The sequence below is a fragment of the Ranitomeya imitator genome, chromosome 3, assembly GCF_032444005.1.
Source record: "Ranitomeya imitator isolate aRanImi1 chromosome 3, aRanImi1.pri, whole genome shotgun sequence".
NCBI classification, from domain to species: Eukaryota; Metazoa; Chordata; class Amphibia; order Anura; family Dendrobatidae; genus Ranitomeya; species Ranitomeya imitator.
Window position 1 is genome coordinate 795,098,478 of NC_091284.1, and position 12,336 is coordinate 795,110,813.

The 12,336-nt window shown below is 48.2% G+C and overlaps 1 protein-coding gene across 3 annotated transcripts in view; it reads left to right on the forward strand.

Annotated features, from left to right (window-relative positions):
* The window catches only part of CFAP300 (cilia and flagella associated protein 300), a 133,324-nt gene that overhangs the window by 66,040 nt on the left and 54,948 nt on the right, over positions 1-12,336 (forward strand). For all 3 annotated transcript variants that reach the window (XR_011319440.1, XM_069759192.1, XM_069759190.1), the window contains exon 5: positions 527-699. Coding sequence is in view for 2 of the 3 variants with exons in the window: in XM_069759192.1 (XP_069615293.1) it covers positions 527-699 (173 nt within the window). In the remaining variant the exon portion in view is untranslated. The remainder of the gene's footprint in view (positions 1-526; positions 700-12,336) is intronic.

Here is a 12,336-nt window from a genome sequence, read left to right on the forward strand (position 1 = left end):
CCCCTCTGCAGACTCTATCTCTAATTTTCAGTTCTCTCTGAGCTAGTGGATGGAGAGTAGCTGCTATGATTTTTACTATACACGTCCAATCAGGCATCTGTGTGTGATGACATTATACAGCAGGACTGAGCAGTGTAGCTGTGAATACTGCTCTGGTGTGATAATATAACACTGACTAGAAAGCTGAACCTGTGGACTCTGCTTCACTCTGTATCACTCTGCTCATCCTTCCCCCTCCATAGACTTCAATAGGCAGGTGTAATCTGATCCCTAAGTGGACTGCAGTCCAGTTTGTTTTGGACATTGTTTTTTTTAGCATTATTTTTTTTAAAGTGGATTATGAGTCCAGGAGGAAAAAAAGGGGGAGAAGTGGCTCATAAGTGGAGAAGAAAGCAGATTTGTCTGATATTAGAAACTTTGTAATGTATCTTTATATGCTTTTATTAAGGATTTATGCAAAGGTTGTTGAACCATAAGTGACCATTTAATTATGTCCTCACTTTTATCCTGAATATTTTTGTTTTAGGTCCTTCTTTTGGAAGGTTCTGACAACTATGAGATATTTAGCCCGTCTGATAGACAAGAGTTTCTTTTCCTTCTCTTCAAACATCTCTGCCTCGGAGGAGCCGTCTGCCAGTTTGAAGATACTATAGATCCATATCTAGAAGTGACAAAATCCATATACAAGGAACTGCTGAGGTGAGACCGGGTTTTTTTTTATTGCATGATGTGAATTTATTTTTTTTATTGTAAAGTCTATAGGTATAATGTTGGGTAGTAGTATAATGAATTATATTAACCTCTAGACCAGGGCTTCTCAAATTTTTCCTACTGAAGTCTAAGAAGATAGACCGGGGTGATGCCCAGGCGTAGGCAGGCCGGTCCAGGTGATGCCCGGGGCGTAAGCAGGCCGGTCCAGGTGATGCCCGGGGCCTAGGCAGGCCGGTCCTGGGGATGCCCGGGGCGTAGGCAGGCCGGCCCAGGTGATGCCCGGGGCGTAAGCAGGCCAGTCCAGGTGATGCCCGGGGCGTAAGCAGGTCGGTCCAGGTGATGCCCGGGGCGTAGGCAGGCCGGTCCAGGTGATGCCCGGGGCGTAGGCAGGCCGGTCCAGGTGATGCCCGGGGCGTAAGCAGGTCGGTCCAGGTGATGCCCGGGGCGTAGGCAGGCCGGTCCAGGTGATGCCCGGGGCGTAGGCAGGCCGGTCCAGGTGATGCCCGGGGCGTAAGCAGGTCGGTCCAGGTGATGCCCGGGGCGTAGGCAGGCCGGTCCAGGTGATGCCCGGGGCGTAGGCAGGCCGGTCCAGGTGATGCCCGGGGCGTAAGCAGGCCGGTCCAGGTGATGCCCGGGGCGTAAGGCCGGTCCAGGTGATGCCCGGGGCGTAGGCAGGCCGGTCCAGGTGATGCCCGGGGCGTAGGAAGGCCGGTCCAGGGGATGCCCGGGGCGTAGGCAGGCTGGTCCAGGCGATGCCCAGGGCAACAAACGCCTTTTACCATCACAACACAAAATATATGTTTTATTAAATCAAATTATTTATTGCTTTTCCTTTTGCCCCTGATTGGAGCAAGCTATTAACATGTTAACTGCTAGTTCCCATCACAAATCTTTATCCTCTTCTTCTCTTAGATGCCGCTGTCTATTGTGATTGCAGCATTTAAGTGGTTAAGTAAATTAGGTTAGGTTGGGTTTTTTTCTGCATTTATTTTGTGCTAAAAATCATTATTGCAGTTGGCTTCATTAACAATTTTGCACCATTTGCCTTCTATAACTCTTTTTTGCAGATTGAGTTAATGGAGAATCCTTCTGTGAACTAAGCCTGACATGGAAGTTTTATTTTTTCCTCTTATCTGTCTTTTTCTGAGCTCCTCTGTGCTGATTTCAAAACACAAACCACATCCCAGTTGAGCTGAACGTTAATGTGGTCATAGATAATAATAATCTTTATTTATATAGCGCCAACATATTCCGCAGCTCTTTACAGTTTAACAACTCAAACGGAGATGAACGGAGAGGAGTTCAGAAAGGCAATTGCAATTTTTTTTTCTTTTTTTTACTTAAATGCATGTCCATTGACTATTTTTTCTTCAGGGAAGGAGTTTTCGCAAAACAATGTCATGGTGGTAATGGCGGCACTAGTCAGCGCCCGCGCCATCGCCGTTAAGAGCTCGGCTTAATTGACAGGTAACCTACTGGGCCGGTGCCAGCACAGATCTTGGTTGTTTAAGCCTTTATATGCCGAGATCCATGGCGATCACGGAATCTAGAGGGTTGCGAGAGGAAGCGGCTCCTTTTTTTCTTTCCCCATCGCCCCCCACGATTCGAACGGCCCCCACAACACAATGGCAACGTGAGGACAAGCAACAGCCTGCAGGTCTATCAACAGAAATATTGCAGTGTATTAAACCAGCAATTAAAGTAACATAGTAAGATAGTTAGTAAGGCCGAAAAAAGACATTTGTCCATCCAGTTCAGCCTATATTCCATCATAATAAATCCCCAGATCTACGTCCTTCTACAGAACCTAATAATTGTATGATACAATATTGTTCTGCTCCAGGAAGACATCCAGGCCTCTCTTGAACCCCTCGACTGAGTTCGCCATCACCACCTCCTCAGGCAAGCAATTCCAGATTCTCACTGCCCTAACAGTAAAGAATCCTCTTCTATGTTGGTGGAAAAACCTTCTCTCCTCAAGACGCAAAGAATGCCCCCTTGTGCCCGTCACCTTCCTTGGTATAAACAGATCCTCAGCGAGATATTTGTATTGTCCCCTTATATACTTATACATGGTTATTAGATCGCCCCTCAGTCGTCTTTTTTTCTAGACTAAATAATCCTAATTTCGCTAATCTATCTGGGTATTGTAGTTCTCCCATCCCCTTTATTAATTTTGTTGCCCTTCTTTGTACTCTCTCTAGTTCCATTATATCCTTCCTGAGCACCGGTGCCCAAAACTGGACACAGTACTCCATGTGCGGTCTAACTAGGGATTTGTACAGAGGCAGTATAATGCTCTCATCATGTGTATCCAGACCTCTTTTAATGCACCCCATGATCCTGTTTGCCTTGGCAGCTGCTGCCTGGCAAAATGTAAAATGTTTGACACATAGTAAAACTAAATTAAAAACATAAAGTAAAAATTTGTAAAAAAAAAAAAAAAAAAGATAGGAAAGAAAAAATCAAGGAATAATGTTTCTCCATTTAAAATGCCGCTTTTCAAACAAGAAAATGATATACAGTAACTGAAAAGGTCACCTCAGGAACACAGCTTTGTTGGCAAAAAAATCAAATCATTCCCAATTTTTTTTTTTTTTTTGGGGGGGGGGGGGGGGGGGGGTTGCGGGGGTGAGCAAAAGTGTAAAATTTTAGTGGAAAAATATGTAAATTCACAGCAAAATGTTCTAAGATTCTATTAAACACCTGTGCTGTCAAATGTTCACTACCTCCTTAGATGAATTGTTTTGGTGGTCTTGTATCTAAAATGGGGCAACATGTAGGGGATCTTTTGATATTACGATATTTCGGGGGCTCTGCTAATGCCACATGGCATCCACAATCATTTCCAGACAAGTTAGTGCACCAAAAATCAGATCGTGCCGATTCCCTCCCGAGCTCCGGACTTACTATCACATAAAGCAACTTACATAAAACGTAAAAAATGTAAAAGTTCTGTCTCTATTTGACCCAAACTTTGCTAAAGACATTCAAGCATCTGGTCTCGAAATGGGACAATAAAAAGTCAAATATTTAAGGGATAAATTCACACTCTTGTCAATTTTTATGGATTTTATTTTTGCTGAGGTCTTCCAAAGTGACAACAATACTGCAGCGAGGAAAAGAAAGGGACAAAAACATTGAGGCTGATTCATCTAAGCTCGTACGTTACTGTAGTTGCATAAAGGCTTAGAAAAGGCGCGAAAAAATTGTGCAACGTTGGGTTGTGCAAAAAGTTTGCAACTTTTCAAACGCTTTGCACTTGTTTGAGTCTGCTCTGCTGAAATGGGCCGAGCTGGGGAGGGGAAGACCGTGGCCATTCCCGCCCATCTAATTAATTAAAAGTGACATCGCTTTGTATGCCAGAAATGCTACTCCAGTCAGTGATTGGAGTAGCATTTATGGCTCTGCGCATGGAGGCATCTTACAAGATTTGCCTAATTCATTAAGTGGCTTGTGCCTCCCAATCAATTTGGTTCCTTGTACTCTATCAAGACTGGTTTGGTGCAAGGATGCTCTGTGCCCATCTTCATAAATCAGCCCCATTGTTTTTTTTATAGGATTTTGGAAATTGAAATAACGTGGTAAAAATCTGCAGCAAAACATTTGTATGCAGCCCCGTCCGCATCTCTGTATGCAGCCCCGTCCGCATCTCTGTATGCAGCCCCGTCCTCGGCTCTATGGGCAGCCCCGTCCTCGGCTCTGTGGGCAGCCCCGTCCTCGGCTCTGTGGGCAGCCCCGTCCTCGGCTCTATGGGCAGCCCCGTCCTCGGCTCTGTGGGCAGCCCCGTCCTCGGCTCTATGGGCAGCCCCGTCCTCGGCTCTGTGCGCAGCCCCATCTTCGGCTCTGTGGGCAGCCCCGTCCTCGGCTCTGCGGGCGGCCCCGTCCTCGGCTCTGCGGGCGGCCCCGTCCTCGGCTCTGCGGGCGGCCCCGTCCTCGGCTCTGTGGGCGGCCCCGTCCTCGGCTCTGTGGGCGGCCCCGACCTCGGCTCTGTGGGCGGCCCCGTCCTCGGCTCTGTGGGCAGCCCAGTCCTCGGCTCTGTGCGCAGCCCCATCTTCGGCTCTGTGGGCGGCCCCTTCCTCGGCTCTGTGGGCGGCCCCGTCCTCGGCTCTGTGGGCGGCCCAGTCCTCGGCTCTGTGGGCTGCCCCGTCCTCGGCTCTGTGGGCGGCCCCGTCCTCGGCTCTGTGGGCGGCCCCGTCCTCGGCTCTGTGGGCGGCCCAGTCCTCGGCTCTGTGGGCGGCCCCGTCCTCGGCTCTGTGGGCGCCCCCGTCCTCTGCTCTGTGGGCGCCCCCGTCCTCTGCTCTGTGGGCGCCCCCGTCCTCTGCTCTGTGGGCGCCCCCGTCCTCGGCTCTGTGGGCAGCCCCGTCCTCGGCTCTGTGCGAAGCCCCATCTTCAGCTCTGTGGGTAGCCCCGTCCTCGGCTCTGTGGGCGGCCCCGTCCTCGGCTCTGTGGGCGGCCCCGTCCTCGGCTCTGTGGGCGGCCCCGTCCTCGGCTCTGTGGGCGGCCCCGTCCTCGGCTCTGTGGGCGGCCCCGTCCTCGGCTCTGTGGGCGGCCCAAGTCCTAAGCTCTGTGCGCAGCCCCGACCCCAAGTCTTTTGAGCGATCTGTGAAGCACAAAAATTAAAATTGGCCCTGTCAGTAAGGGGTTACAAATAATGTTAAAAAAAAATTTTTTCTATTGAAAAAAAACCCTCTTTAATCTAGGATACAAAAGGAAAAAAAAAAATCTTTCTTTTTCCAGCTCCCATTGTGAACTTTGCGCCCGCCCTCGGCACATGCTTTCCATCCACACGTTACAGAATACGCAGGGGCTTTTTATTAACAATAAACTTTGTAAGAAGGAGAAGTTTGCAGTTCACCAGAGCAATTTCCCCGCTGCCCTTTAATAAATCAGTAGAACGGGAAACAGATGGGGACAAGGCAGAGACCGGCAGTCCTAAATGAGGACAATTTAGCTAATTAAAGCCCAAAACCAGCAAAAAATAATTTCCCTGAATGGGGTCTTTGTGCGCCCGCTCACGTGACCTCACAATCTCCATCATCTCTCCATACGGGGTGTTGCGCCATCATGTTTATTTTTCCCAATATCGTTTTTTGGAAGCAGGTTAATGTTGGAAATTATTTAGGTAAAGAAAAGCATTTTGGCTTCTCCGCAGACGAGAGCGCCTTGTGGAGGTTACTATAGCAAACATGCCCTCCGAGTGAACCCGACCGGGCTAAGTTACCGAAATGCTGGAAATAGGAGCAGGAACAAAAAGTCAACATGGAGTCTGCTCACTTTCATCGTCCTTTCTCCAGGGGTTATTAAAAGAGGAAAAGGAAACGAGCGGTGCAAGTCTTATGTGCGCCCTATTATATCAGCGCCTCCCTGTGCACATTCACACACAGACCCGCGCATAATAGCTTCCATTCACATAGACATTTTCCCAGACTGGTGCAGCATCTGTGCGCCATAAGCCTCCCGAACTGGAACACGGTCCCCACCCTGGGCCACCTTACCATGTTTATATAAGTGGTGGGCAAACAGAAAAAAAACCCACATCAGCTGAATGGAGAGAGGGGAGTAAGCCACTGCTACACTTGAGGACAAAATATTGGCCATCTGTTAAATATTCAAGGCACATCAGCATGTTTAACCCCTTAGTGACAGAGCCAATTTGGTACTTAATGACCGAGCCAATTTTTGCAATTCTGACCACTGTCACTTTATGAGGTTATAACTCTGGAACGCTTCAACGGATCCCGCTGATTCTGAGATTGTTTTTTTCGTGACATATTGTACTTCATGTTAGTGGTAACATTTCTTCGATATTACTTGCGATTATTTATGAAAAAAACGGAAATATGGCGAAAATTTTTAAAATTTTGCAATTTTCAAACTTTGTATTTTTATGCCCTTAAATCAGAGAGATATGTCATGAAAAATAGTTAATAAATAACATTTCCCACATGTCTACTTTACATCAGCACAATTTTGGAAACAACATTTTTTTTCGTTAGGGAGTTATAAGGGTTAAAAGTTGACCAGCAATTTCTCATTTTTACAACACCATTTTTTTTTAGGGACCACTAGAGTTGAGCGACCTTGACCTTTTTAGAGTCGAGCCGGGTTTTGCGAAACCCGACTATGTCCAAAGTCGGGTCGAGTGAAATCGGCCGATTATGACGTAAAGTCGGGATCGACCGAAACACGAAACCCAATGCAAGTCAATGGGGCAGCATAGTCGGCAGTGAGTGGGGGCCAGGAAAACACCTAGAGTGGCCATTTTAATGTCAAAACCATCCATTCTTCTTAATGAAGCTTGTCAAGCGTAATTTACCTTATAATAATTGGAAGGCATTTGAAATTGGGGGTCATTTGGCTAAAGTTGTGGGGGGTAGGGCTGGTTCAAGTAATTAGTGGGCCCAGGAAATCTGGACCACGTCACGGCAGTGGAGCAGGGAGAGGTAAGTATTTCAACTTTGCAAGTGCTGTGAACCTGAGCAAGCAGGGGGGGCCCACTCGTTGGCATTGGCACTGGCACAGGGCCCCTCAAAGTACAGCGGTGTGTTTGCACGGCGGGGGCGCCTCCCACCGGCAGCAACACTTTTGCGTACTATGAGAGGCCCTGTGCCAGTGACGTCGCCAACTAGTATTCCTCCCCCCACCTGATGAAGGAACCTGCACTTTCATCTGCACCTTCCTCTTTGTCCCCGTGTAAGGTGGTATGGTATGCGGGAAGAGCAACCTGACTTTCAGCAGGGTCACAATGTTGTTGTGTAGCGTGCACGGGGAATGTTGCGTTATGGGTCAATGTACCAGCAGACTCATCTATCACTGGCTGGGCAATGGGCACGATGAAGTGGAAACACAGATATAGGCCCAAAGAAGAAAGTGGGCTAAATGCAGTTCAAAATTGGTAACACAGGAATAACCAGGGGGCATTGCAGTGGAGGACAACTGGAATGAGAGGCTGACACAGAGAGTAGGGCCAAATCAGTAAGTAGTCGAAATGCAGTTCAAAATTGGCAACCGTAGTAAACAGGCGGCACAGCTTTGTTCAGTGGAGGAGAACAGCAAGGAGTGGCAGACACCGATAGTAGGCCCCAAACCAACTAGTACGCCAAATGCAGTTGTTCCATTTAACCACAATTTAATGAGAGCCTGAAGATAGAAGCTCAGGAAAGGCAACCTGGGGAACACCTTGGAGTGTAACACACCATCTCTCTCCACCCCATACCCATTTTGTATGGCCTAATGCAGTGTACTTTTCTACAACTACTAAACGAGAGTCGGAAGACCGAAGCAATGGCAAGGAAACCTGGGGAACACCTTAGAGTGTAACACACCCTCTCTCTACACCCCATACCCAATTTGAAGGCCTAATGCAGTGTAGTTTCCAAGAACTACTAAACGAGAGCCGGAAGATCGAAGCTCAGGAAAGGCAACCTGGGGAACACCTTGGAGTGTAACACACCCTCTCGCTACACCCCATACCCAATTTGAAGGCCTAATGCAGCGTAGTTTCCAACAACTACTAAACGAGAGCCGGAAGATCGAAGCTCAGGAAAGGCAACCTGGGGAACACCTTGGAGTGTAACACACCCTCTCTCTACACCCCATACCCAATTTGAAGGCCTAATGCAGTGTAGTTTCCAAGAACTACTAAACGAGAGCCGGAAGATCGAAGCTCAGGAAAGGCAACCTGGGGAACACCTTGGAGTGTAACACACCCTCTCGCTACACCCCATACCCAATTTGAAGGCCTAATGCAGCGTAGTTTCCAACAACTACTAAACGAGAGCCGGAAGATCGAAGCTCAGGAAAGGCAACCTGGGGAACACCTTGGAGTGGAACACACCATCTCTCTACACCCCATACCCAATTTGAAGGCCTAATGCAGAGTAGTTTCCAAGAACTACTAAACGAGAGCCGGAAGATCGAAGCTCAGGAAAGGCAACCTGGGGAACACCTTGGAGTGTAACACAACGTCTCTCTACACGACGGAAGGGCTGATTCTTAGGAAGGAAGGCTGTTGGAAATAAGCATTGCGCGTCCGAGGGTGATTATATTCTTATTAGGTATATACTCACCCTCGGACGCGCCCTGCTTCTTTATTTGGAATGAATGTTTATTTGCAATGTGGTGTTGACTTTCTCTATTATTTTGGTAATTAATGATTTTATTATTTTCATTATTTTGCATCTTCTCGGCAATAATATAAAGAAGACGCGACAGGACAACACTCGGTGGATGCCATATGTGTGTTTTCAATTTAAAAAAACTTTCAGTTAACTACTTGCAGGAGAAAGTAATTGTAGCTGGTGGCCATTTTTAGTACTGTACCAGATTAGAGTTGTGTGTTTGTTTTTAATGTTAAAATGTCTGCATTTGATATCTCACCAGTATTTTCTTTTTTATAAGCAAAATACTTATTTTTATATTTTCTGATGTTGGTTCCAGGGGTACACGGCCAGCAGTGCCCTGGTCAGTGTAGTAGTAGTTGAAAGAATGGACCGCAGACAGGCATCGAAGGCCTAAAATAATAACACATGGCTGTAGGCAATTTTAAATTGGTTCCAGGGGTACACGGACAGCAGTGGTGTGGTCAGTGGAGGCCTAGTGGAAGGAGTGACCGCAGACAGGCATCGAAGGCCTAAAATAATAACACATGGCTGTAGGCAATTTTAAATTGGTTCCAGGGGTACACGGACAGCAGTGGTGTGGTCAGTGGAGGCCTAGTGGAAGGAGTGACCGCAGACAGGCATCGAAGGCCTAAAATAATAACACATGGCTGTAGGCAATTTTAAATTGGTTCCAGGGGTACACGGGCAGCAGTGACCTGGTCAGTGTAGTAGTAGTTGAAAGAATGGACCGCAGACAGGCATCGAAGGCCTAAAATAAAAAAATTGGGCTGGCTGTAGGCAATTTTAAATTGGTTCCAGGGGTACACGGGCAGCAGTGACCTGGTCAGTGTAGTAGTAGTTGAAAGAATGGACCGCAGACAGGCATCGAAGGCCTAAAATAAAAAAATTGGGCTGGCTGTAGGCAATTTTAAATTGGTTCCAGGGGTACACGGGCAGCAGTGGTGTGGTCAGTGGAGGCCTAGTGGAAGGAGTGACCGCAGACAGGCATCGAAGGCCTAAAATAATAACACATGGCTGTAGGCACTTTTAAATTGGTTCCAGGGGTACACGGGCAGCAGTGGTCTGGTCAGTGGAAGTCTAGTGGAAGGAGTGACCGCAGACAGGCTTCGAAGGCCTAACATAACAAAATTGGGCTGGCTGTAGGCACTTTAAATTGGTTCCAGGGGTACATGGGCAGCAGTGTATGGTCAGTGGAAGTCTAGTGGAAGGAGTGACGGCAGACAGTCTTCGAAGGCCTAACATAACAAAATTGGGCTGACTGTAGGCACTTTTAAATTGGTTCCAGGGTAACACGGCCAGCAGTGGCCTGGTCAGTGTAGTAGTTGTAGAAAGAAGGGACCGCAGACAGGCTTCGAAGGCCTAACATAACAAAAATGTCAAAACAATGGTATTGTCAGTGCCAGGCATTGAAGGATGTCAGCGGCTAGACTACACATTGGTGAAGCTGTGAGAGATAATTTTGCTAGTGGTAGAGCACTGTTTGAGCTGGGGGGGGGAACTGTCTTGTGGCCGGCGGTACAGGCACAGGGCCCCTCATATTACAACGGTGTGTCTGACGTTGGGTGCGCACCACCACCGCCAGAGACACTTTATTGTACTATGAGGGACCCAGTGGCAGTGCCGTCGACCAAAAGCGGCCACACCCACCTCTTCAGACAAACAGCACTCTCAAGGGTCCAAGCGCAAAGTGGCGATAGCACGGCCCCGTGTGGGGAGTTTGGCCATTTCGTGAGGTGGAAACATGTCGTATGCTGGACAATCAGGTGAAGAAAATTACGAGATTGGAAAAGTCATTCAGAATAGTCCACAGGCAAGACCTTTTCATAGGAAAGCTAGGTGTCAGCCGGGCAGGGTGGGGCAAAAGATTTTGAAATCCAGTTGTGGTTCATTTTAATGAAGGTTAGATCATCTACATTTTGGGTAGCCAGACGAGTCCTTTTTTCTGTTAGTATTGAACCTGCAGCACTGAATACTCTTTCTGATAGGACACTAGCTGCCGGGCAAGCAAGCTCCTGCAATGCATATTCTGCCAATTCTGGCCAGGTGTCTAATTTGGATGCCCAGTAATCAAATGGGAATGACGGTTGAGGGAGAACGTCGATAAGGGATGAAAAATAGTTTGTAACCATACTGGACAAATGTTGTCTCCTGTCACTTTGAATTGATGCTGCAGTACCTGTCCTGTCTGCGGTCATAGAAAAATCACTCCACAACCTGGTCAGAAAACCCCTCTGTCCAACGCCACTTCTGATTTCTGCCCCTCTAACACCTCTGGTCTGCTGGCCCCTGGAGCTCGTGTGAGAACGATCACGGGCGCTGTGTGCAGGGAATGCCAGAAGCAAACGGTCAACAAGAGTTGATTGTTTTGTTGCTAATATTAGTTCCAAGTTCTCATGTGGCATAATATTTTGCAATTTGCCTTTATAGCGAGGATCAAGGAGGCAGGCCAACCAGTAATCGTCATCGTTCATCATTTTTGTAATGCGTGTGTCCCTTTTGAGGATACGCAAGGCATAATCCGCCATGTGGGCCAAAGTTCCCGTTGTCAAATCTGCGGTTGTGCTTGGTTGAGGGGCAGTTGCAGGCAAATCTACGTCACTTGTGTCCCTCAAAAAACCAGAACCCGGCCTTGCCACGCCACCAATTTCCCGTGCCCCCGGGAAAGCTTCCTCATTAAAAATATACTCATCCCCATCATCCTCCTCATCCTCCACCTCCTCTTCGCCCGGTACCTCGTCATGTACACTGCCCTGACCAGACAATCGCTGACTGTCATCAAGGCTTTCCTCTTCCTCTGGTGCAGACGCCTGATCCTTTATGTGCGTCAAACTTTGCATCAGCAGACGCATTAGGGGGATGCTCATGCTTATTATGGCGTTGTCTGCACTAACCAGCCGTGTGCATTCCTCAAAACACTGAAGGACTTGACACATGTCTTGAATCTTCGACCACTGCACACCTGACAACTCCATGTCTGCCATCCTACTGCCTGCCCGTGTATGTGTATCCTCCCACAAAAACATAACAGCCCGCCTCTGTTCGCACAGTCTCTGAAGCATGTGCAGTGTTGAGTTCCACCTTGTTGCAACGTCTATGATTAGGCGATGCTGGGGAAGGTTCAAAGAACGCTGATAGGTCTGCATACGGCTGGAGTGTACAGGCGAACGGCGGATATGTGCGCAAAGTCCACGCACTTTGAGGAGCAGGTCGGATAACCCCGGATAACTTTTCAGGAAGCACTGCACCACCAGGTTTAAGGTGTGAGCCAGGCAAGGAATGTGTTTCAGTTGGGAAAGGGAGATGGCAGCCATGAAATTCCTTCCGTTATCACTCACTACCTTGCCTGCCTCAAGATCTACAGTGCCCAGCCACGACTGCGTTTCTTGCTGCAAGAACTCGGACAGAACTTCCGCGGTGTGTCTATTGTCGCCCAAACACTTCATAGCCAATACAGCCTGCTGACGTATGCCAGTAGCTGCCCCATAATGGGAGACCTGGT